General features: G+C 30.7%; 2 protein-coding genes across 5 annotated transcripts in view; one reads left to right on the top strand and one right to left on the bottom strand.

Moving 5' to 3' along the window:
* Window positions 1-9313: 9313 nt before the first annotated feature.
* Window positions 9314-16245, bottom strand: LOC107445189 (XK-related protein 6). Its single transcript, XM_016059535.3, has 2 exons — window positions 16076-16245; window positions 9314-12945 (listed from the first exon to the last, which is right to left on the bottom strand). Exons 1-2 carry the CDS (start codon window positions 16076-16078, stop codon window positions 11449-11451), a joined length of 1500 nt encoding a protein of 499 aa, XP_015915021.1. The 5' UTR covers window positions 16079-16245; the 3' UTR covers window positions 9314-11448.
* Window positions 16246-16336: 91 nt separating this feature from the next.
* LOC107445188 (AMP deaminase 2) overlaps window positions 16337-26048 on the top strand; it is a 35022-nt gene continuing 25310 nt past the window's right edge. For 2 of the 4 annotated variants that reach the window (XM_071180460.1, XM_071180461.1), the window contains exons 1-5: window positions 16337-16473; window positions 18285-18386; window positions 21047-21263; window positions 22285-22311; window positions 24084-24222. In XM_071180460.1, coding sequence (XP_071036561.1) covers window positions 18317-18386; window positions 21047-21263; window positions 22285-22311; window positions 24084-24222 — 453 coding nt within the window. In that variant the 5' untranslated portion in view covers window positions 16337-16473; window positions 18285-18316. The remainder of the gene's footprint in view (window positions 16474-18284; window positions 18387-21046; window positions 21264-22284; window positions 22312-24083; window positions 24223-26048) is intronic. The other 2 variants (XM_016059533.3, XM_016059534.3) reach the window with 1 other exon arrangement.

Raw genomic sequence — 26048 nt, forward strand, 5'->3', positions numbered from 1 at the left:
GCTTTTTTAAATCTGAAGATTTTATACCAAATCCAAATTTGCAATAATTATCTTAATTACATATAGATTGTAGGGCAAATAACGAATAAGATTACTGTAAAAAGTGTAGAGTATCTAAAAGAGATTATAAAGCACATGCACGAGGTTTTGTATATTTCTTTTTCCTAAGATTGATGTTTGTTCAAAAATGTTGTATGACTCACTTTTTAAAAAATCACTTTGTTTGGATAAAGATAATTTGCAAATAGCATCCCGATATTTCTATACATTCTGAAACAGATATTCGCCGTAAAGTGTCACTCAACATGCTTTTCAATAATAAGCAGTTAAATTTAACACCAAATATTGCTAATGTTATTTCTTTGCCTAATTCTTTTTATAAGAAAATTTATTTCACGATTCTTATCATCTCCGCAATACATATTTATTCTATCTACCACAACAAATATATAATTCCAATTCACTAGTATATAAGACATGTTAACTCGACATGCTTTGAGTGCTCCAAAATAAACACCAATTCTAAAAATTTGCCAGATGGGAATGAAGAAAACAAATGAGATATGAAACAGAATATGTAAATTTACCAATGAAAAATTACTGCGAAAAATTAAACTGAAAAAAAACTCCTTACCCTATAAAGAAATTTAAAATAAATATAATTAAATAAGGGCAAAAACAAAACTGGAAAATCGTAGTGTCCGAGAGAGCCAGATACAGAATAAATTCCCTCGTGCTATGGAGAAATGATGAAAAATTAATGTCGTTAATAAAGGAGTTGGCATCCATATGAATAAAGTAAGATTACCGGTTATCAAGATGATTTGATATGACTGGGATTCAAAGAATAAGGGACAATAGATGATTTAGAGCATTCTTGGTAACGGACTTATCGCTTTTAGACAATTAAATTTTGAAACGCTTCGGGCTTATCGGATGCAGCTAAGATTACACTTTCAAAGTATTTTGCACCACGTTCTTTTTTCTGTATTACATTCACTTTTTTCCCTCATTCACGTCTGGCGAGTCTTGAAAGTGAGAGCCTATTTTTGAGCGCGCTAACCATTTGCTTCAAACGTTGCCAATCTCAAGGCTAGCCAAACGTGAATNTACACTTTCAAAGTATTTTGCACCACGTTCTTTTTTCTGTATTACATTCACTTTTTTCCCTCATTCACGTCTGGCGAGTCTTGAAAGTGAGAGCCTATTTTTGAGCGCGCTAACCATTTGCTTCAAACGTTGTCAATCTCAAGGCTCGCCAAACGTGAATGGCTCGTGACTTGAATTTTTGAACTCTTGAAACAGGTCGACTTTTATTTAGATCTTCATATTTTATTAAGTTATAGAAGTTTTATTTTCCGTTTCAGTTTCTTGGGATTGTTCAGTTTGTAACACGGTATATCGTAATAAATTAAAATACTTAACGAGATATTAAAATAACTTGCGGTGTAGATAATGGTTATGATTTTTACAAGAGGGTCTATATTTCGCAACTTTGCTGAGTTGAGTTGTTTCCATCCTGCAGCTGAGTTGAGTTGTTTGCCTCCTGTTGCTGAGTTAAGTTAAGCTGTTTCCCTCCTGCTGCCGAGTTGAGTTGAGTTGTTTGCCTCTTGTTGCTGAGTTGAGTTGTTTTCCTCCTGTTGCTGAGTTGAGTTGTTTGCCTCCTGTTAATGAGTTGAGTTGAGTTGTTTGCCTCGTCTTGCTCAGTTGAGTTGATTTTCTTCTGCTGCTGAGTTGAGGTGTTTTCATCCTGCTGCTAAGTTGAGTTGAGTTGTTTGCCTCCTGTTGCTGAGTTGAAATGAGTTTTTTGTCACCTGCTGCCGAGTTGAGTTGTTTCTCTCCTGCTGCAAAGTTCAGTTGAGTTGTTTGCCTCCTGTTGCTGAGTTGAGTTGTTTGACTCATGTTGATAAGTTGAGTTGTTTCCCTCCTGCTGCCTAGTTAAGTTGAGTTGTTTGTCTCCAGTTGCTGAGTTGAGATGAGTTGTATCCATACTGCTGGGAAATTGAGGTGATTTGTTTCTTTTCTGCTGCCAAGTTGAGTTGTTTGCCTCCTGTTGCTGAGTTGAATTGTGTCCCTCCTACTGCGAAATTGAGGTGAGTTGTCTCTCTCCTGCTGCCAAGTTGAGTTGAGTTATTTGCCGCCTGTTGCTGAGTTGAGTTGGTTGCCTCCTGCTGCTGAATTCATCTGTTAGTTATTATTTTTGAGTAATAAATTTTTGAGTAATCACTTTTCACGTTATCACTTTTTGCGTATTCATTTTTATGTAATCACTTTTTGCGTAATCATATTTTACGTAATCGCTTTTCGTGTAAATATTTTTTTAAATAATTCTTGGTTAATTTTTCTTGGTTTTTGTAATCATTTTTTCTAAGCAGTAGTACAACGTCTGTTACTAATTTTCCGCGTGCACCAGAAAAATTGAATATTTAAAACCTAAACAGAGTGAAACAGTGCGACTCTATTTGTCATCAGTATGTGTTAATTTTTCTTTTTTTTTTAATTTTCTGTATTACAAAATTGCCCTATTTGTCCCACTAATATTGACTCATAATATTCACACGAGACCACGCATTATATTACCGGGTACCAGTGTGCCCTCCCAGAGGAAATAATTATAGAACTAATAGGACCGCATAGTTTACTATGTATGTATATATAATGNCATGTAAACCGTATAAAAACCCTTTTTAGGTTTACATGAAAAGGTTTTTGTTGGGTGAAAAAAACCTTATATTGCTATCTGGGAATAGGACCGCATAGTTTACTATGTATGTATATATAATGTATGTATACATAATAGTGTGTTTAATAGCGTTAAAATGAGGGGACACCATACCCTGCACCGGGAGTGTGCGAATTTTCCGCTGTGTACAACTCTTTCAGTCTCTGACCCACAGGTTAGGGGTCCTTTAGATGCGTTGGCGTGGAGTCAAAATCCTGACAATTATTTTCGGGTGTACTTTTTATTACATTTTTCCTACTTACAATTGAATAAATAGAATTTGAAATAAGTTTAACAGAAAAATATCTACAAATTTCTAGGAAATAGACACTTTTTGGATTGATTTTTGCCCAAAATGCGAAGATTGCCACTGTTTTTATGTTCTTTAAAAATAAAATTTGAGTCGTTTAATAAATTATTTATGATTTTCCTAATATTTAGTATTTGAACATGCGAACTTTTCATATGGCATTATTTGTATTTTTTAAGTTGCTTTTAACTTTTTTTAAATCTGAAGATTTTATACTAAATCTAAATTTGCATTAATTATCTTAATTACATACAGATTGTAGGGCAAATCACGAAAAAGATTCCTTAAAAAAGTGTAGAGTATCTAAAAGAGATTATAATGCACATGCACGAGGTTTTGTATATTTCTTTTTCCTAAAATTGATGTATGTTCAAGAATATTGTATGCTTCACTTTTTAAAGAATTGCTTTATTTGGATAAAGATAATTTGCAAATAGCATCCAGATATTTCTATATATTCTAAAACAGATATTCGCCATAAATTGTCACTCAACATGTTACTCAATTATGAACAGTTAAATTTTACACCATATATTGCTAATGTAATTTCTTTGCTTAATTCTTTTCATAAGAAAATTTATTTTATGATTTGTATCATCTCCATAATACATATGCATTCTGTCTACCACTACAAATATATAATTCCAATTCACTAATATATAAGACATGTTAACTCGACACGCTTTAAGTGCTCAAAAATAAACACCAATTCTAAAAATTTGCCAGATAGGAATGAAGAAAACAAAAGAGATGTGAAACAGAATATGTAAATTTACCAATGAAAAATTACTGCGAAAAATTGAACTGAAAAAAACTCCTTACCCTACAGAGAAATTTAAAATAAATATAAATAAATAAGGGCAAAAATAAAACTGGAAAATCGTAGTGTCCGAGAGAGCCACAGCCCCACCAGCAGTGTGCGGGTGGGTGACCACTTGGATCAGTCTGCGTAGGGACCGAGGGTGTACGGTATTGGTCCTCGTTAAACTGTGCTACCGTAAAGTGCTCGACTTCGCGCGCAGGTCGTCGGGCTACCGAAGCGGGGGTGCCATCCCCTCCGCAGAGGATCAAAATTGCGATGGCATGTCTTCGGATCATCCTCTCCGGGATGTTTCCCAGACCGTCGCCAATAGCCCATTGTGCAGCTCTAGTGCGACGTAAATTAACAACAACAACAACAGCGTCATATAAGAGCAATTTCTATTAATAATATCTGGAAGGAAGAAAAAAAGTATATTACAACTATTTGCTGAACTATTACTGTTCTAAAATAATTTGCAATCCAAAAATGTTTTAGTATATTATTTTATTATTTATTTATTCATTTATTTAAGCATAAGGAAAACCTGAAGTTAGGAAAAGAACAGTTTTTTGAGATGATGAGTCTGTAAATAGCACAGTTTTACAAACTTTTTACAATTTTCTAATTTTAGTATTTGCTGTTTAATAAAATAAGGCATATTCCAGGTATAACAATATTTTGTGAATTGTTCTTAAGTTCAGAAATAATATTAAATACTATTTTAAGCAAATTTTTTCAATTTATTCTTTTTTAAAAGGGCAATTTCCTTAAATGCAGAAGGCGAGAATAAGTTTGAACGTCAAAATAAAATTGTAGTTTCACAATCTTTTTTCCTTTTAAAAAACAAAGCACCCTGATGTATTTGTTTGCACGTAGATGCATTTACTTTTCAATGCTCAAATAAATAGGAAACAATTAAAAAGGCAATCGATAATTTATCTTCATTTTTCGAAAAAAGAGTATGCTTAGTAAATAGTCAGCAGTTTTGCATCGAGTAAGTTTAGAGCAGCAGAATATTGTTAATTTCTTAACTAGGTTTAATCCTCAGCTAGCTGGCAATAATTCTATGCTTTCTTTATTAAGAATTTGACAATAACTTAATAATAAATGTTAATTTTAAGGAAAACCTAAATTAAAGTACTAAAAAAATGATTATTATTATTATTGAAAAAACAATCTACATGGTAGCTTAAAGAATAAGATTTTGAAAAATGTAAATATATAATTGAATACTTGGTAAAATAGTTCTCTGAAACATGCGAGGCTGAACTTATACTCTTATATTCGGCAACTTTATTCTTTTATAGTGACATGAAAAATAAAAGCTCGATTTTAGATAATCATCGTTGATATTACAATTTTATTTAAGAAAATATATCTCCTGGATCAAGTAGTGGGAGAAATTTGCCCAGTGGATAATTTAATTTTTTGATAGAACTAACCGGTATTTGCTTAACAAGAAGAGGAAAACCACGAAAAACTCCAACGGTTAGCCTAACGGCAGGAGGACATTAACCCATGATCCATCCACACTGTGGTCGGTGCGAGCCTAGTGTGGAATTCGTATTGACCAGCCATCGCTAGGATTCGACCCGGTTCACCTCATTGGAAGGCGAACGCTCTGTCCCCTGAGCCACCAGGACTCTACGGTACTATCTTTTATTTTATAACCGTCATTGAACAGTCGACCCAAATGTTTAGGTTTACGACTACTAATGTTCAACTCAGTAGTCTTGTAATTTTTCCACCCAATCCAGAAGACAAGGGAACTCCTGGATCAAGTATCTGGAAAATATGGTCACCATAGTTTGGTCAGGGTAACAGTCCAAAGTTTGGACCTCTTAAGTTAATTTTACTTTTCGTATACATATACTCACGATGAATTATCACCTACTGTGACGAATTGTGCTTACGATGAATTATCGCTTCGATTTATCTGCGCGACGAATTGATGTAGTATCCTCATAATGTATTGCAGAAAAGGAAAGAGTGTCACGCTGGGTATCTACGCAACCGTTAGGGCATGAAACTTTTAATATATTCATGAAATTTCATAAATTATTGAGTTGTCATTTCAGATGCCAACTATATTGAGTATTATCTTTAACATCTTAAGTAAAATAAAAATAAAAAATATTTGAAATCTTAAAAAAATTATTTTGCATGAAAATATCTTTGGATAAATGAGATTTAGAAATGCATGGAGAAAAAAAAATTTCAACTTGTTAAAATAATGCCAGATATATGGTGAAATACGAAACAAATGAAAACAAACTTTAGAAATTAGACATTAAAATTCAGAAATTGACTTAAGGAATTAGGACCATATTTTCAAGATAGTGATTTCATGATTTATTTTAAGGAATGCGAATCCAAATTTGGTGAAAAAAGGTATGTTTATTAAGAAAAAAAGTTCTTCGTGCTAGTTTCATAACTTAAAATATCTTCTGTATAGATTAAGTTAGTACTTGAAAATAATAATATTACATCTTAGTATGTGAAAAAATTGTCATACTCTTACCGTATGCTTAATTACACAGCTGTTGCGTTTTTCCTTTCGAAGATTACATATGAAAAACTACATATATTTTTTAAATTTTTACAAGCATGAACTTGAAACTGCATTGATTGACTTAATCTTTTAATGCAAGGCAATACTGTTGGTACCATGTCAAAAGCATGAAACAGCCTATTGCCAAGGTGGCAGATCCCTTGGTACTAGAAATTTTACCGTTTTTTGCGGTAGTTTGCCATAGGACTCCGATCACTCACATTAATTTGAAAGTTTCTCATCTGATTGAGGTAAAAGAGCTCATTTTATAACCACCGTTGAACAGCGGATCCAATTTTTGGTTTTACGACTACTAATGTTCAACTCCGTAGCCATGTAATTTTGAACCCAATCCAGAAGACAAGGGAACTCCTAGAAATTTTCCTTCGTAGAGGACTTTTCGATGGAATCAACCCGCATTTGAGTTACATGGAGAGGAAAATCACAAGCACCTCCTACGGTTAGCCTGAAAGCAAAGGGACTCTAACCCATGATCCGTCTACGACTGAGGATCTTTCACATCAGCAATGTGGTCGGTGTAAGCCGGATGCGGATTCATATCAACCAGTCATTGCAGGGATTTGAACCAGGTTCACCTCATTCGAAGGTGAACGCTCAATTCCCTGAGCCACCGGGGCTCTTCATTGACAAATTCAGGGGTGATTGTAAGCCCAAGTCAATATTACGGAAAATTTCCTGAGTTGAAAAAAATAACAGTTTAAATTGAAAAATCAGAAAAAAATTTAAACAAGGTTTTTTTCCTTTTCCTCAATATTTCTTAGTTTACTTAAAATATTTTTAAAATTGTACACATACCTATACCATTTACACATACCTATGATGATCTGGAGAAGTAATTAAAATTTACAAATATGTCCTTCTTTCTTGAGTTTATGATTATAACAACTATTTACCGTCATTCGGGGCTACATTGTGCAGCAGGGGCTACTTTGTGCAAATTCGAATTTGGCATTTTTCAAGTGCTGCTATTCAGTATTATGTTTTTTTTCACGTTAAAAATGTGTGGAATTTGAAGATAGAAGTCTCCTCTATTACTACAAACATTTTTTCGAATTTTAAAACAATCTCAGAGTGTGTTTCGTTCATCCAATGTCAACAACTTTCCGAGGACGTCGGATGTCGAAAAGTGTGCGTGGAAACTTTAGCTGTAAAATGCAAAGACGTTGATAAAACAATTGCCGTAAGTGCAAAATTTTTTATTTATATATTAATAAACAATTATATCATGTTAGCGTTAAAAAAATTTGAAAATTAATAACAAATAACGGAAAATGAAAAAAAATTCACTTTGGGCTACTTTGTGCAAAGTTTCATTCGTTTTTTTTTTTTTTACGACAGAAAAATGGTCAGACGTTATAAAAAAATATCTGGAATGAGAAACTACCGTGATTATACTTTAGAAAAACTGCAACAATGTTTGCAAGCAGTTGCTGGTGGTATGTCGATTGCAGAAGCTTCTCGGAAGTACAAAATCCACAGAAATACTATCTCTAATAAAATTCACAAGAAACACGTGAAACTTCCTGGTAAACTATTATTTTTCTTCTACAAAGATTTTTCTAATGAATTAATCAAACGATTTAACACATAAAAATATATTTTATAGGACATCAGGTGATTTTGACAGAAACTGAAGAGCAAGTTCTGTCATGTTCATTCAAGGATGTTATGTTCAAATTTAACAATATTATAAATGTTAATGAATATGTAATAATTATTATTTTTAAAATTTCATCCATTTCAATGTTTAAAAATGTATATGGTTTCCTTTTGTTTAAACTCAAATGTTTTGAAATAAACATTCTTTTCAAGAAAAAATTCTTCAAAAAAAATGGTTTTTTTAAAGCTGAAAATTATTTTCAAACTAATATCTTTACAGATCTTGATGTTTTTGTCTTTAAAAATGTCAACAATTAACTTTTTTAAAACTTTTATATCAATATTTTACTAAAAACATGATTATTAAACTGAATTCCTAGCACTGCACAAAGTAGCCCCATTTGGGGGCTACTTTGTGCAAGGTATGTTTTGACTTATTATTTGTAAATAATGTATACAAATAATGCATTTATTGATCAAATTCACTCGTTTGAGTCTAGTTATGAATATAATATCGATAAATTTTACTAAAGTTTGAATTAAGATAGTTTTTTTACATGTCAAAGTTCAAAAACTGCGAAATCCTGCACAAAGTAGCCCCGAATGACGGTACTGATAAAAAATGAATATTACTCATGAATATCTCCAATTTGAATTAGTGTAATAATGGTTATTTTTTTTCCTACCTCCTGTTTAATAATTTTGACTTAAGAATTTGAATTTATATTTGCATGAATATAAGCTTATAAAGTATCTTTCCGGCTCGCCCTTACAAACAAATAAAATAAACTGTGTTTTTAAGTTCCACCTTTGAAAATTTGATTTTCGGAAACTTCTGTGACCAATGATTTTTTTAAACGTCTGGACCTTCGATCTACGGAAACTTCCGGATCACTGTTAGCAAAAATTCCGGAAATCAGGATTTTTTCCAGAGCACAATCAGCCCTGCAAATTTCATACTTTAAGCACTTGTAATTTTAGTTAGTTACGTTTTTCTGCTAATACTATTCACCTTTACTGATAATGCCCACCACTGAAATTTAGCAAAATCTACAAGTGAATAAACATTTCTAGAGAACGCATTAAATAAATGAAAAATACCAAAACTTTAGATGACCAATTGGCCCATTTTTTATTCTATGAATTAGAATTTAAAAAAATTTGCTGTACCAAACATTCTTAACCTATTCGGCGCTTTTTGTTCTGTATCTCTTTAAGTAAATGAAAAATATTTGTCGTTGAAATTCAGATTTTTAAGAAATAAAGTCAATGAAGATGCTTCATTTGACAAATGAGTAAACCTTAAAATTATAAAAATAAATTTATTAAAATTGTGCATTCATTTTCCAATTACATAAATCTGTAACTGTTAAAACTGTGCAAAGAGCACAGACATATCAAAAAACGAGTTTTTGAGCAATAAAATATCAAAATACGTATAAATAGATTAAAAAAACAATTTGTACACACATCACAAATATAATATTACATTATATTATAATGGAAATAAAATGACACAAGATGATTAATGCTCCAGTACTGCCATTGAAATACTCCAGTACTAAATTAGATTGACACCTTACATTAGATGTCTAAAAACTCCTATTAGCCATAAGAGTTTCAATTAAATAAAAGATTTATTATAAACAAATAAAAAAGGACAATAAATGCTATAAGTAAATAAAGTTAAAGGCAATTAAAATTAAGAGCAAATACTTGTAAAATGCATAATTTAAACAAAACCGTGTTACTCCAGAAGCTTATTAGGCTATTACAAGGGTCTGTCTAAGTTTTTATGAGAGGTACCTATTTTGTGAAAATGTAAGCATAATTTGTGAAAATTAAAAATTATACTAAAAAATCAACCCAAAAATATGGTAAAGTAAGAAAATATTTTCAAAAATTGTCCCTACAAATAAAATTAATTTATGACTGGTAAATTTTTATATATTTTTCCACATATATTTAAAAATAATTTTGCTATTGTAAAATTTTGGGCTTAAAATTGCATGAAAATTTAAAAATCCATAAAAATCACTGTCCATAGTTAAATTTTAACTTGAATTTAATAAAAACATGCATTTAACAGTACTAGAAGTTACTTTCATTATGAGAACATTTTCGACTATAGGTCAGACAGAAAAAAGTTTCACAGAGAAAAAAAATTTTCATAAAAAATAAAGGTTTGTTAGAATAAATTTACAATAGTGTTTAAGCTAATTTTCGAATGTTTAGAATAAACTTCGAAATTTTGACTTCCTGTATAGTTTACAGAGGGAGAGCCTCGTTGTTTCATTTAAAAAAAAAACCTCGCTTTGGTATGGCGTAAGCGACCAGTTAGGTTTACCATATTGCACTATCTGACCATACACGTGCTAACTTTTAGCAAAAGACAGCTGGCAGAAAAGCTCCTCTTTTCTGTAGATTGCAACGAGAATGGGGTTTGCGTGAGAACTTGTTTTTTTTTTTAAAAAGTATTTTGTGAAACTACCGTTTTTCCTTAAGAAGGTACCGCTAATCGGCAGTAAATTTATCCTAGACAGACCCTTGCATTATCTGCTAAAATACAAGGTTACTAAAATGCGAGATACATTAAACTGTGTATTATCTCATGAAAATAACGCATATTTAAAATTATCTCCTTTTTCTTTCTTGCCTGAAAATTGCTTGATTTCTATATGTTGTTATTTTCAGAGCTCTGAATATCAATAGCAAAACTGATATTGTCCCAATGACATATACTTTTGAAAAATAAATTATTTTTCCTTCTCTCAATTCTAAAATACAAATTTATATTTCTTTATTTAGCTAAGTGTTGCTAAATTGCTACCTTATGTAATTAAAAGCAAATAAAAACTTGTTGATGCTGGGTTCAATGTTTTAATATATTTCATTCAATAGCTTTATAAATTTGTAAACTAAGCGATAAAAAAATTTTCCAAAAATTTTGTTGTAGATTAAAAAAGATTACATCACATTTAAACAGGATGCTATGAGTTGAAGCTCTAATAACGGTAAAATTTCCTATTTACCACTCTGAACACATCTTTAAAAACTATTTTTTATCCGCTTTATCAAAAAATGGCAGTAATAGTTCAACTGAGATTTCAAAATTCTGATCCCCTAATATTAAATTCATATTAAGTCCACACTATTTTTCAAAATATTCTATAAAATTAAACGTTTTGTTTTCATTAATTATTGCTAAGACCAATGTCCAATTGATATCTCTTCTCTATAGCTCAAATTCTAAAGGAACAACAATTGAATATAAAAACATATACAATAGTGTTTTATAAAAAAACATACACAATTTAAAAATACTCACAATAAAATTAAAGAAAGGAAAATACTCTTTGGTAAAAAAAAAACAAAAAACATTCATAATACTGTTAAGAATTCAATAAGAGCAATTATGGCACTTATTCAGATGAACAATGTGATCATACAACCCTATTTCTAGCTGAGGGAAACAGAAATACATTTGGCCATTGTTTACAAGTAACAATGTCATAAAAATGTCGGTAGTAAACATACATTAGCAATACACCAATAAAAAAACTGAGAAACGTAACACACAGAGCTACAACACTGTACCAAACATAGCTACAATATATATACCACAGCACGATCAGAACAGAATTTTCTAAAAATATCACAGAATAAAAGAAAATATATAAGTATTGAGATGGCATAGTGGTTTTCTCAGAGTCGTCCACTATTCTGAGCTCCATGAAGCATAATAAATACATGAAGCCCACCAAAAGCCCTTTTAAGTACTTGTAACAGTTTTTGCAGAAACCTGAAAACGTGCAGCAGGGGATAGAAGGAGTTAAGGCACTGACAGCCCACACACTCATGATGACCCAGTGGAATAGGCAAAGTATGACGAATCCCAACGTGAATTTCACCATGAAAAGAGAAAACGATACCACTCTGGAAATATTGGTAAAGAAGTACCACATGAAAGAGAAGAACAGGCCACTCCAACTAGTATTGAAATTCTTGTGAGTGTGCATGCACAGCGTCAATAGGCGTGTCAAATTCAAAAAAGAGACTATCACCGATATCACCAACATCTGGCTTGTGTCAGGCGTCAGAACACCATCTCCTTCAATAAGAATATAAAGTTGGATGATTAGCTGAGGGAGACATTGAAGCATGGCCTCTACCATGAATAAATAGGGTAGGTATGGCAATTCAATGTACTTTCCACTATTGTGATCGTAATCTTTACGTTTCTGGTTCGGGCAAAACACGACCCACAAATATTCCAACTCGTGCAGGAAAATGTACCCCAAATACCTGGCAAGAACACCAAACTGAGACAAATGTAGTAATGCAACAGCGACACTGACTACATAGGACTCAGACTGGTCCCAAATGGAACGTTTGACAATCATCTTGTTTATCGATAAGTGGTAGCTTATGCAGTTCAAAATGACCGTAGGAATGATGGTGAAGGCTGTTACAAGAGAAAACCAAAGCATGTCTCCATGTAGGAAGAGAAAATAGCACACCATCGCATCTGATACCAGATTGCCAACATAAAACAGAAAGCATGAAACAATACCAAACAGCCTGCCAACAGTGAAACTACCTGGATCGATAAGATCTCCACAACAGAGGAATAATTTTAAAGGATAACTGCTTGTTTTATTTTCAGAAAGTTCCACTGAAAATTTATCTTCATTCCAGTGCCTAGCTGGACTCGATTCTTCGCTGAGAGGTGTAATAATGTCGTCTGGTTCGGCAATCGTTTTGTTGCCATCTGTAATGAAATGAGGACGTTCGGCATTTTTCTTCTTCTGCTTCACCTCGGGTAAGTCCTGGTGAATGATGACCTTGATTTTCCCATTGACTTCTTGATCACTGTCATCTAAATCTTTGAGGTTACTCTGCAATGATGAGCCATTATGATTTTGACTAGTCATATTGATCTAAATTAGAACAGAAAAAAAAATCTTTAACTACATACAGGTATAACAGTAACTATGTGTAAAATAATATCACTGATTGCAGAATCATTTATTTATTTTATAACAGTCATTAAACAACTTATCCACAAAACAGTATTTCACTTTCAAACTTGGTTACTTTTTTTAAACGCAACTTAAAAGAAGGAATTCACTGAATAACGTCAGGGTTGGTTTTTACTTATGTAATATGATCAAATTTAATGAAATATTACTTAGATGCACCTCGCATAATTATTCCGTTAATCAACACTTTAATCTAACAGTTACTCAGCATTAATAAACTACCAGAGGAAACTGATGTTTCCCTCCTTCCTTTTACTAGCTAGAGCAGATGATAATTTCTAAAACTGACTAAGACAATGGTGGCACCAACAGGAGAAAAATGTTCCTTCCTCCTTGAAGTGGTGGAATCCAGCAGCTAAATTGCAGAGACAATGGGATGAGGGTTGTGCAACCCAATTTATGCTATAAAAAAAACATCACTAGGAGTACAGAAAAGTCTCCCAATAATCTCCTTTTCCTGATAATAGTTGGTTTTTTAGTATTTTCAGGTAAAAAAAGGTTGCTGCAATCGCCAAAGGCCGAAATAGTTACAAATAGTAACCCAACAGTATGAGGTTCTCTTTCATATGATCTTTACTGATTCCTTGAATTAAATATTCATATCATACATATACGAAGAAGGTTATACTGTAGGGCAGGGATGGCGAACCAATGGCACGCCACATAATATTTTGGGCACGCCACCGATCACGAAGTTCACTGTGAAGCAAGCACAAAAACAAGCATGAAAAATAAACAATTATTGACAAAAAAACTACAATTAATGCCAAAAAACAATTACCATAAAAAACAAGCTAACAATAAATAACTAGCAAAAAACATTAACAGACCTGCTTAAAATAACATCTTACAACCTCTTTTAAGTTATTTGTCATCTAATCTGCAACAACAGAAGTCACACTGATGTTACTTTAAGTTGAAGAAGTTGAATTACGCGTATAACGGAGACATTGCGAAATTTATTCTTTTTCATAGTAAATAAAGAATTTTGAGTTGATAGTATTTAGTGTTATTATTTTCCCAATAATCACGAAGTCAAAATTGTTTGACGGCACGTCTATGACCAAGTTAAACAATTTTTTAGAAAAAATGGCACGTTGGTGCATAAAGGTTCGCCACCCCTGCTGTAGGGAATCAAAATTTTTGAATCAGTTTATTGCCTAATTTACAAGGGTCTAAAACATTATATAAAATTTGCCATAAAAACAATAAACACACTATGTTCTATTCATAACTTGCTCCTAGAAATTTCACCTCTATAATAAACCTCTGCCAATTTTATTTATTTTCAATACTCTAAAGATTAAAAAACAGAGTTGGCAAAATTTAGGACAGAATGGATTAATCCACGGTTTAATCCATCTTGTTCAAAACTGTCTATTACTCTTTTACTCAAATTATGTCATAAATTTTTAAAAAAAATTTTAAAAATAAAATTTTAATTTTTGGACAAGAAACAAATGAAATTTTTTGTTTTGTTTCATTAAAGAAGTTTATTATTATTGCATTATTTATCCTTATGTGAAAATATAATTTATCAGCATTGAAAGCATATATATTCATATTTAAAAAAGAGATAAGGTATTCACTTTTGTTGTTCAATGAATTATGGAACTTTGAAAGTTATAAATCTCTTCTTGTTTTATTATTTTCTTTTAATAAGTTTAAGCAAATAGTATAAAAAGTATCAAATATTTATTAACATATGTAATTATTATGTGTCACACATATAGAACTTTTACCAATGCTCAAGTTATTGAACACTTAAAGTGTTAAAGACAATTTTAGTCAGTTTAGGACAGTTTAGGATAATTTAAGCCAGTTTAAGACAGTAAAACCCACGTGTCCTGTCCAAACCCAGTTTAGGACGTCTAATACCCCACGCTGTTTAAAAATGCTTGAGCTCTAATTTTTAAAAACTTTCAGAGTATAATCATTTTATTCTTTAGTTTTAATAAATAAAAGGGACATATTTCAACTGATCATTATGATTATAGCCAACTAATTTACAATTTCTAACTTAAGCTAACATTCTAAAGTGAATTTTAAAGTTTTCACACATGTGCAAAAATAAAATTTCCTGTCTCATACAGGAAAAAAGTATATAAATTTCCAGACCATATTTTGCTATGCATGGCAATATTACAATAAACATACACTATTTTCGGTTTAAAAAGGAATGAAACTTATTTTTTGATAGAAATGTAAACTAAAATTCATAAAGCTAAAAGGTTAAGTATAGATTTTATAAAACACAAGTTGTGCTGTTTATCTATAAATATAATTATGAAAAGCATACAAAAATTATAGATAAAAACAATAATTTACATACAAACTAGGAAAATTGTAAAACATAATAAAATATAGTTTTAGAGTCACAATAATCAGCCATATAATAACAATAATCACCTTTATAATAATCTTTCTTATAAATAAGAACCAACATTAATTCTTATGGGAAGTTTTTAAGAACAAATATTATCAGTCTAGTAAATAGTGTCAATGAATTGCAAATATGGTTTTATTTAAGAAAAACTTGTAACAAGAATTTGCAAAACAATGGAAATTTTGTATAATGTCCTAATTACAATAAATCTAAAAAAAAATCTATGGTCTACATCAGAATTTTTGTAAAGAAATAATAGCACTTAATAGATATTATACTTAATTACTTTAAACCTCATTGTTATCTTGCGGGGAATTAATTATCGACTATGTCAACCTTTATCTATCAAAAGGTACTTCATGATGGATTCAAGTTAACATGTCTTATATACTAGTGAATTGGTATTTAATATTTATAGTGGTAGTTACACCACATTCTATTGTTATCTTGAATTCAAAGATTGCTTATTTCTCAGATTTATTGCAAAATTTTTCTTGCTACAGGTTAAAAAAAGTATTATTCCTTCGATTTTTTCCAATATCAAATTCACTGACAATTCTAGATTTCAAAAATGACAGCTAAAGTTTAACAATTGCATTCTGTTACCTAAGATATTTTATAACAGCAAAATATTATATTTACCATGAAAAACTAATGACTAAAGCAAAATAATTTACAAAAACAATTCAAAGTATTCAGTTGACGAATAAATTAGCTCTTAATCCATGCATTTAGAAAAGAGATAGTGATGCTGATTTTTAGCTTTGTTGTTTACTTCTGGTATTTCCATTCCCTATCTACCAAGCCTACCACGGCTATCCATTTCTGTCTAACAATTTCACCTTTACCTCAGATTTTTTGAACTTAATTTAAAGGTTTCAAGCGCGCTTCTAAATTTTCTCTTAAAGATTTATTGCGCGCTTGTACCTGAATTTTGTTTCGGTTCCAAGAACTGTTTCTATCTCTTCCGCTAGAAATATTTATTTTTGTCTTTAATTACGCATTGTTTTATCTTTTTATTTCAAAAACGTTTACAAGTGGTAAGTATATAATGTATAGTTCCATTTTTTTACTACTACTGACTGCTTAAAATATTTCTTTATTTTGTTTTTAAAAAAATATGTTATTGTTTACAATTACTTTTTTAAATTGTAAAGAAACATTGCTAAATTCATATGGGAAAACAACGCAACCCAAAAAGTGCTAACCAGATTTGTGAAATGGAGAAAAATTGTTTTCATTCTGCATTGTTTACTCGTCCAAAATATCCTATTTATATATTTTCAAGGTCAAAGCTAATGTTTTTCCCCTGAGAAAAATGAGGAATTTTTTATGTTATGTAACAAAATATGTTTCTGTACATTCATTGTTCTGTATATTCATTATACAAAATTTAAAATTACAAAATTGAAAACAATATCTAATGTGTTAAAACTATTTTTTCTAGTTAAAGATTGTTGCACCTCAGAAAATCTGTTCCTCTGTAAATAATATTAACTTTATTAATAAAAAGGGGAGATTTCCATAACTTGATTTTAGCAACTTCTGGGCATTGGCCCTTGAGAAACTAAGAAAAAAAAAAATCCCAGAAAGGGATAAACTCAAAAGATATAACTCGTAGCCACCCATGAGCAAACATCTACATATTTTTTTTAAAAAAATTTTGTTTAAAATCTATTTGGCGATTGTAGTTGGCTCGACAGATCAGGACATGGAAATATCCCCATAGAAACTGTTACAGCATATTATATTATCCATGTTTGCCGCTTGATTTCTTGTTCACATGTATGTATGGGGCTACGGGGGAGGCTACGAGTTACACCTTTCGAGTTAGTCCCTTTGTGTGATGTTTTTTTTTAGTTTGTCGAGGGCCACTGCCCGGAAGTTTTCGAGATTTGGGGATTATTCTGCCATACAAGATACAGAAATCTTCCCTGAACTAAATTTTGACATTATTAAATATATCTTTCATGATTTTCCTATTTACTCTAAAATCAGGTTTTCGTTTGAGTGAATTCGCTGTCACCTATTTAAACTCCAACCTGATTAGTTTTCTCATTCTGATTTGTATGTTTCTTTTCTTATATTTTTCCTATATTGATAATCAAAAACCTGTCGCAAACCTTAAAAAAGAAAGAAAAAGAGGTTAAATTCAAACATAAGAGGCAATTTAACTATTTCTATTTAATAATGTAAGTTTTTTAGACCAGAATATATTTAAACCTTATGTATTTTAGTTATTTTTAAACAAATTGTCAATTTTTTTACATCATTTTTGTTGTAAAACACTCTTTATTTTCTGCCACAAATATCAATAATGTTTATGTATTACTTAAGGTATCTTTTTCAGGATCTTTATGGTGAATAAATATAGGTCCGAACTGTATTGACCACTTGAATGATTAGACTTATCATTGAATGTTGTAACAAAATATATTTACAGTTTTACAATGTTTTTAAGAATAATAGGTTGCATAATTTTTTATTTCTTTCAAGTTTATGTTTATAAATCCAAATAAATAAAAAAATGCTTTAAAATATTACTTTGACTGAAAAGGATTTTTGTGTGAATTAAGTTGATTTATTAAAAATGAAGAAGCAAAATAATAATTTTATAAATATATCTTATATATGGATTATTAATTTATTTTTAGTCCTTTAGTTATAGAATGAAAAGAACAAAATTGAACATTTTAATGAGTGTTTTGAAATCTAGTGCTTTTAAAAAAGATAGTTTTAAGTATTTTGTTTTGAATGGAGTTACTTGCTTTATATTAGCTAAATTAAAAAACATATTTGTTCAAATTTATTTTTGAACATTTTTTTTATTGTTAATCTTTCTTGTTTTCAGTTGCGGATCAGTGTTAATGATGCTCTATTGCAATGTCTTTTAAAAAATCTATTGTGAAACCCATAAAAAACTTTGATGACACTTCAGATGATTCAGATACAGGTTTGATTCATTTTATTTTATTTATATTGCAATTAAATTATTTCTATTGAATATGTGACAGTGTTTTCACTACAGAAAGAGAACGCGAGAATCTCACATATTTTTTTCTTTTCTCGCATTAAAAAATTATTAACATGAGAAGTTCGCGCACTCTATCAATTTTAAATGCGCGAATCTCTGGAATTTTGGAAAAAATTTCGTTTTTCACCATTTTGAAGAAAAAAACATGAAAACAGCTACGACAAGTGTTGAGAAAAAAATGAGTCCTTTATCAACTACTTTAAACATAGTTGTTTAAAGTTAGATCTGTTTTTAGTTGTTAATGAATTACCAAACTCCCTCATCGACAATTTACAGCAATTTATAAAAGTTTAAGTCTGTGAAAACTATGCTGGAAGACTTAACAAGAAGTATGAACATGGAAATAACTTCAACGAACTTCACTATTCTAAAACAGAAATAATTGAAAACCCTATGCTGGCAGATGTAGAGGATAGGAAAATGTGAGCACAAATGCTACTAATTTAATTAGTGATTCCGAATAGTTCAGCATCTGTTGCAAGGTAACTTAGCACCCAAAACCGAATTTTAAAAAAATATTGTAACAGGATGGTGGGTGAATATAGGATGGTGGGTTTTTTAAGGTGAGGCTTTATTAAAAATTTAAGGATTTATTACAAATTTTACCCACTAGCGCCACCTGTGTCTAGCTTTATACGATTTTCCATTCATGCCGATGATTAGCATGTTTTAAATATTTATTGCTGTAGTTTTATGATTAGCATGTAAACTTGAAAAATTCCTGAGATATGGGTATATGGATGTCTCGAGAAATATTAATGAAGTGTTACAATGATTATGTTCTGAAAGATTTGCCATAATTGAAAAGCAATTTCCCAAGTCTGGGTATATAAAAAAATTAATAAAGTGTTCTGTGTCTCTTATGCAAAGGTATTTGACAGAGAGGGTAATGTGTATAGTACTAAAAAATATTTTTTGAATGCTTTAAAGGTGCTTATTTTTTGTTGAGAGATTCGGCTACACATCTGTATAAAGGAATCATATTCTTCCTAGAAACTTAAGTCTTGTCTTTATTTATTACATTAATGTAATTATTTGTAGATAAGTTTATTTTTCTTAGATAAGATATCTGAATTGAAATGTTTTTATTTATTTAAATTAAATTTTTGGGAAAAAAAGTTTAAATGAGTGAAATTGCTAATTATAGAAAATCCCATCAATAGTAAAAAGAAATTTTTCAGTGTTGTTAGCATTTATAATATTAAAAATCGAATTTCATGGACAGTAAAGTTCTGCATGACTTGTATAGAGTTTAAAAAAATATTGAAATTTTACACGCAACAGTGTTAGTATCAGTTCATTACAAATTAAAATTATTTTGAATTAGTAACAAAATAATAATCATAACTCATGCAATATTTATACTTTTAAATTCCATAATATATTATGATTTGTTTTTTTATTGCATCCTATAATTACTGTGGTAATTTTCATTCACGGGTAATGTAGGATCGCTACCATTAGCTTACGAAGTTCCAAGTGTAACCTTCATGCAGCTGATTTTTCAGCGTATTTAGCATTCATAATCTTAAAAATCGAAGTTTATGGACATAAAGTTCTGCATGGCGTGTATAGAGAAAAAAAATTGAAGTTTTGCACTTACTTACCAGCATTAGTATCCAGACTGCTTACCAGCATTAGTATCCAGGGTCTGTCCAGACTTTTTGTGAAAGGTCCTGTTTTTGTGAAAAAACTATTCATAATTTGTAAATAAAAAGTAAGCATTAGGTCACATTCTTTCAACCAGGGACCTGCTTTTGTGAAAATAGGGTCTTGTTATTGAAAAAATTGCTAAAAACCTTTTCAAGAGGTTTTTAAATTGTAAATAGATACAAGATTCTACTCAACAATTGCTGCTACCTACTAAATTAGAGATACAACATACAAATATTTGGTACTTAGCCTATACTGCTCAACACAAAATATTCATTTCCGATGAATAATGGAAACAAAATCACTCACATTTTTAATAATTTCAATTGACATATTTTAAATAACACAACTTAGTTATATATCACTTTTAATGTGTTACGCATTAAGTAAACTTACACATTCTTAAATTTATGATGTTTTATTTAAAAAATTGCCAGAAATTAATTTTCCTTTACATAATATTCTATTGATTAATTTTATGAATTAATATAAATTGATCAATTATTTATTTACAAAAAGAATTATGATTTAATATTAATAAGAATGCACACACAATGTTAGTAAAAGTTGAAATATTTTCTTAGAATACTACATTTGGAATTTAAAAGTCTTAATAAATCTTAGTTTGTTTCAAACCGTCTCCCTCCCCCCTGGGAAGGGTTTATTAGATTAACAAAACAATAATGAAGATAAACGAATTTGTGAAGTGTCCGATTTTATGAAAAGATATTTGTGAAGGGTCCGTTAACGGACCCAAATTTCTTCTTAACAGACCCCTGGTGTCAGTTCAAATTAAAATGATTTTGAATTAGTAACATTATAATAATCATAGCTCATGTAATATTCATGCCTTTTGGAATCCACAATATATTATGATTTGTTTTTCTATTGCATCCTGTAATTTCTGTGGTAATCTTCATTCATAGGTAATGTAGAATCGTTACCATTAGCTTACGAAGTTCCGAGTGTAGCCCTTGAAAGTGATGCAGCTGATGAAAATTACAAGAAAGCTGCAGAGACAATTATTACTCACACTAAAGAATCGACTAAAGGAAAGGAAATATCTGCACCTTATGAAGTCCCAAGTTTCCCAATAGAAAAAGTAGAATCTCAAAAAGTAATACAGCGTCAGTTATCTTCAAGGTGAGCGGTTTATTTTTAAATCTATTTGTAGTTGTGTGTAAAATATGCGTTTCTTTTCACTATTTGCAGACTTAGGTCATATTTTAATGCCATGTTAAGTTGTTTCTCCTCTGTTGAGCACAACAACTTTAACTATAAGAATTATGAAGTTAAATGATGTATAATAATAAGAGGTTATTACTGACTATTCATCAGAGATAATTAAAGCTTTTGTCATCAAAACGTGGTTTGAGGTATAAATGGTAGAGGAAAAATAGGTAAAGAGGCAGTAAAAATATTTTTAAAAAAAAGTAAGACTTTAGATATCTCAATAACTGGCATTTGTATGTTTTCATCTGTATAAAATCAAATGCATGGATCATATTAAGTTTTTAATTATTAATGAATCATTAGACTTAATTTTAATACTCCATGAACATGTTAACTAAAGATACACATGATATCAAAAGTTTCAGTTACTTTAAAACAATTAAAACAGGAAGTGATGTTTACTCTGATCAAACATATTTTTCTTTATTTAATAAATAGTTCAATAAGAAGCAATGATAGCATATAATCTTCAGCAAATATAATCTAATTGCTCATGTATAAATAAATGCGCTATATTCAGGAGCATTTTTTATAAATTTAGCCTCAGCAGTTACTCAAGGTCATACTAAGCTTTAAAAATGTACGTAAAAAATATAATATTACATGATTTTGGATTATTATTATTATTGGATTAGCACAATATTTCTATATAGCAGTTTTAAATTTTTTTAAGAGAGAAATTTTAAATAACACATTTCCTTATCGTATTTGGGAAATTAATAATAAGATTGTAGTTTAAGTACTATAAAAATATATTTTTCCATACAATGATTTTAAAAAAAAATTAGTATCTACCTATAAGAATAGTATAAAAAATAATTTGATTTATTATGTCTCATTGATTCTTAAGTTTTCTTTCTTTTTTTTTTTTCATTATTAAATTATTGTATGTTTTTATACAAATTTATTTAAAACCATAAATATTTTAAAGCTGCCAAACATTTTGTGGAACTGATAAGTAAGTATTTCCATCAAACATTGTCAAATGTGTTATTCAAACATGTTCATCAAACATGTTATTTCCATCAAACAATTTCATTCACATCATAATAATTACCATTGTCTATAGTTGTTTAAAAATTTAAAGAATTTTCCTAAATTTCTGCAAGAAAGATGAATTATTATAATACATATTAGTTAATGGTTATTGTCAGGATTCTGATTCCACTCCCAATCATCTGGACTACCCCCGGCATGAGGGGTCAGTGGGTGAGTGACACGGGAAATGTCATTCCCCTGTTCGTGGGGGAGGAAAGAGTTAGAAGAGAAGGACTCTATCGTGAGAAATGAGATTGATTATGGACATGATGCTGATAAAGTGTATAGTTTGTCTACGGTAAGAACTCCCCCCGCCACAAAGTATGAAACCGTCTGCTGCTGTGGAAACAAGAATAGCGCATCTCGGGGAGGGGGGGGTAGCTTTTCGACACTATAGGACTAACACAATGGACCGAAGGTAAAGGTCTCCCTTCCTCTTGCCAACCTGAGCCAAAACCTTATCCTAAACAATGACCCCACACCCCTGTTTGAAATAGTTATACCCCGTTACCAAGGTCACCGTCACGGGTCCAGACGAATGACTGGGGTAGCTCTTACTTTAGACAAACTATAGATGAAGGAGAAAGGAGCAATGAGACTCCAAAAATAAAGGCTGGATTTTGTTATTATTTTATTTATTTGTAAAATTTGAGCACAATAATCCAAAATCTAAAGTAAATAGCATATATGTTATGTCCTCGTCATCATTCTGAGTGTTTCAAAAGACGAACCATAAATAACACCGTTTCACAAGAATGGTTGTCAAAGTTATCATAAAAATAAATTAAATTTAAAATCAAGACAATCTTTTTGAAGACAGAGCAAAAAGATAATTTAGCACACAAATTGTTTTATTTAATTTCATATCTTATTGTACATAAAATTCAGTAGTGGTGTCATAAATATTTTATGCGTTTTTATGTCAAATACCATTTAGTTGCCACTGTATGTAAACAATTTACATGTGTTTCTTGTTAATGTGATATCATTTTAGTCTTTCGTTAATGAAGTAACCTAAAGAGATATTTTTGTATCAGTTTCTATATCAGAATAAACATTAAGTTTTTATGATTTTGAAGCAGTAGCTCACAAAAAATTAAATATTAAATATATACAAAAAAATTTAATTAAAATAAATTAAAAAGAACATTGAAAGAGACCAACTCAAAGGATTTTACTTGAAACCACTGCCCGTCAAAGCTCTGTATACTCTTTTTTTTTTTTTTAAATTTATAATTTTTTTGGCAATTATAATTTTACCAACAGTTACTGAAACAGAAATATACTTCCAGTTTTATAGTTCAGACCATTTTTAAATTGTAATTCAAAAACAACGATTAATGAATGTTTGCTTGCTGAAAGTTTCTTTTTTTTCTGCCAAGTTCCTTGGCCATTGTTGTTATTTTTCTCTGATCAAAACGTGTTCTAGATAAGCAGAGTTGTGTGAAACCTGGATGAATAATTAATAAAACATTGTTTCTTATATCTGGAAACCTTTTAATTCTGATATAAAAATCTGTTTAATGTCGAAAACGTAATAAAATAACTGTATAACAGCTGTGGGGGTCAAGTAGACCGGATGAAGAGTCCCTCAGTGTAATTTCAAAAATGCTTCTTTCTGTTTAACTGGTATATTTTTAAAGAATTTTGAGAATCCATTATTCAAAGAACTATTCCAAAATTTTGTATTAGGGCTCAAGAAGAATTGATTGAGAAGAAAAGTTCAATTCACAGAGCGGTAGATGAAACTGACCAGCCTGTTCCTCTTTATGATAAAGTTTTTGTATCCCACTTCCAACGTGTAACCGTTAGTGGAGAGCACTGTTCTGGAGTTAGTTTTTTCATTTTTTGTACTTTTTACCTTAAAAATATAGAGTATAAGTTATCAACCAGTTTAAATCATTTTTCTAAATCTGTGTTTTTCATGAATGTTACATTTGTTTTTGCTAAATCTTGAAAGCCGTTAATGTGCACATTATGTGTACCGAATCTGCAGATTAACTAAGGTGGTTTATTAAAGGAATCTAATGTGTCCCGGATTTTATTTAATGTGCACAATAACGACTATAGTTCGTTCACCTGGAGTTGGCACTTGACTCCACCTCTTCTGATGCAGAGTTCATTTCAATGCAGGAGTAAGAGGAGAAACGTCTCGACGCTTGAAATTGAGACAATCCTTAATACTTGCCAAACACAAACAGTGAATTATTTTTCAGTCACTTACTTCGCTTTATCATTTGTTATTATATCTTTCGTTACTCTAGCTAATTAAATATATTGCAGAAAAATTTCTCAAAAAGGACAAACTATTCACTCAAAAGAGAGACATATCAAATTTATGAAATATTTAATGTTAAAAAAATGCACATAAAGATTGCAAATTAAATATTTTTGTCGTACAATCGCCAAATAGCAACCTTGTTCAGGATTGTTCACATCCTTCTTCCAAAAATAGTGAAATAGTATCGTCAGATACCACGTGATGAAGGCGGAACCAAGTGCCAACTCCTGGTAAACGAACTATACCACATTGTTTAAGTTTAAAAGCTTATGTCTTTCATTCTATTCATTTGTTGATTGTTTGATTATAACATGATTTCTTACGCGTCAAAACAATAATAAATAAATGGAATTATGTTAATTTCCTTAAGATAATTGTAATTATATTTAAACCATTTGATTCAATGTCTTATAGTTTTTTGATTGATGATTGATTCTATCAACTAATTTGTTGTTTGCTTGCCTTACTTTATTCTTTAGGTATCAAAGAAATGAGTAACACTATGTTACTTTAAACATACGAAAACGTCGCTGTTGTTCCAGTAAAAATGTGTTTCACATTAACAAGTGTCTAGCTATTAATGTACAGATTAGCTTGGTTATTTGCAGTTTAGTTAGGTAATTTAAGAAATGAAATTGCACTTTAACAAATCACCTTTGTTAATCTGCATGTCACCTAGATAATCTGTTAAATGACTGACACTTATTGGAAACTCATATAACATGCATATACAAGATGTCAATTATTATGCATTTTATAACCGCCGGTGAACAGCCGACCCAATTTTTCAAGTTTACGACTACTAATGTTCAACTACATAATTTTGAACCCAATCCAGAAGACAATGAAACTTCTGGGTGAAGTATTAGGAAAAATTGTGTCTTCAGGAAGGACTTTTTGATAGAACTAACCCGCTTTTGCCTTATATGCAGAGGTTAGCTTCGGTTAGCCTGACAGGCAGGGGGACTCTAATCCATGATCCGTCTACTACTGAGGATATTTAACGTCAGCACTGTGGTCGGTGCGAGCTGAATGCGTAATTCATATCGATCAGCCATTGCTGGGATTCGAACTAGGTTCACCTCATTGGAAGGTGAACGCTCTATCCCCTGAGCCATCGTGACCCAGATGACAATTATTGAGTTACCTGGAGAAAAAAAATTTGAACCCCTGATTTAAAATTGGTAGTTGAATGCAGAGGGAACCTAAGGAATTTTTTGCACATGTGCACTTTTATATCCACTATTATTTATTTCTTGATTAAAATGTTGAAATACAGTATTTCTGAACATATATTGCCTTGTCGACAGCCTTTTTCTCCTCATCAATCTTCCAACCTTGGGAATAATTTTTAAGTTAAAATTTACGCAAATAAC

Source organism: Parasteatoda tepidariorum, chromosome 4 (genome assembly GCF_043381705.1).
Source record: "Parasteatoda tepidariorum isolate YZ-2023 chromosome 4, CAS_Ptep_4.0, whole genome shotgun sequence".
In the NCBI taxonomy this organism is placed as follows: domain Eukaryota; kingdom Metazoa; phylum Arthropoda; class Arachnida; order Araneae; family Theridiidae; genus Parasteatoda; species Parasteatoda tepidariorum.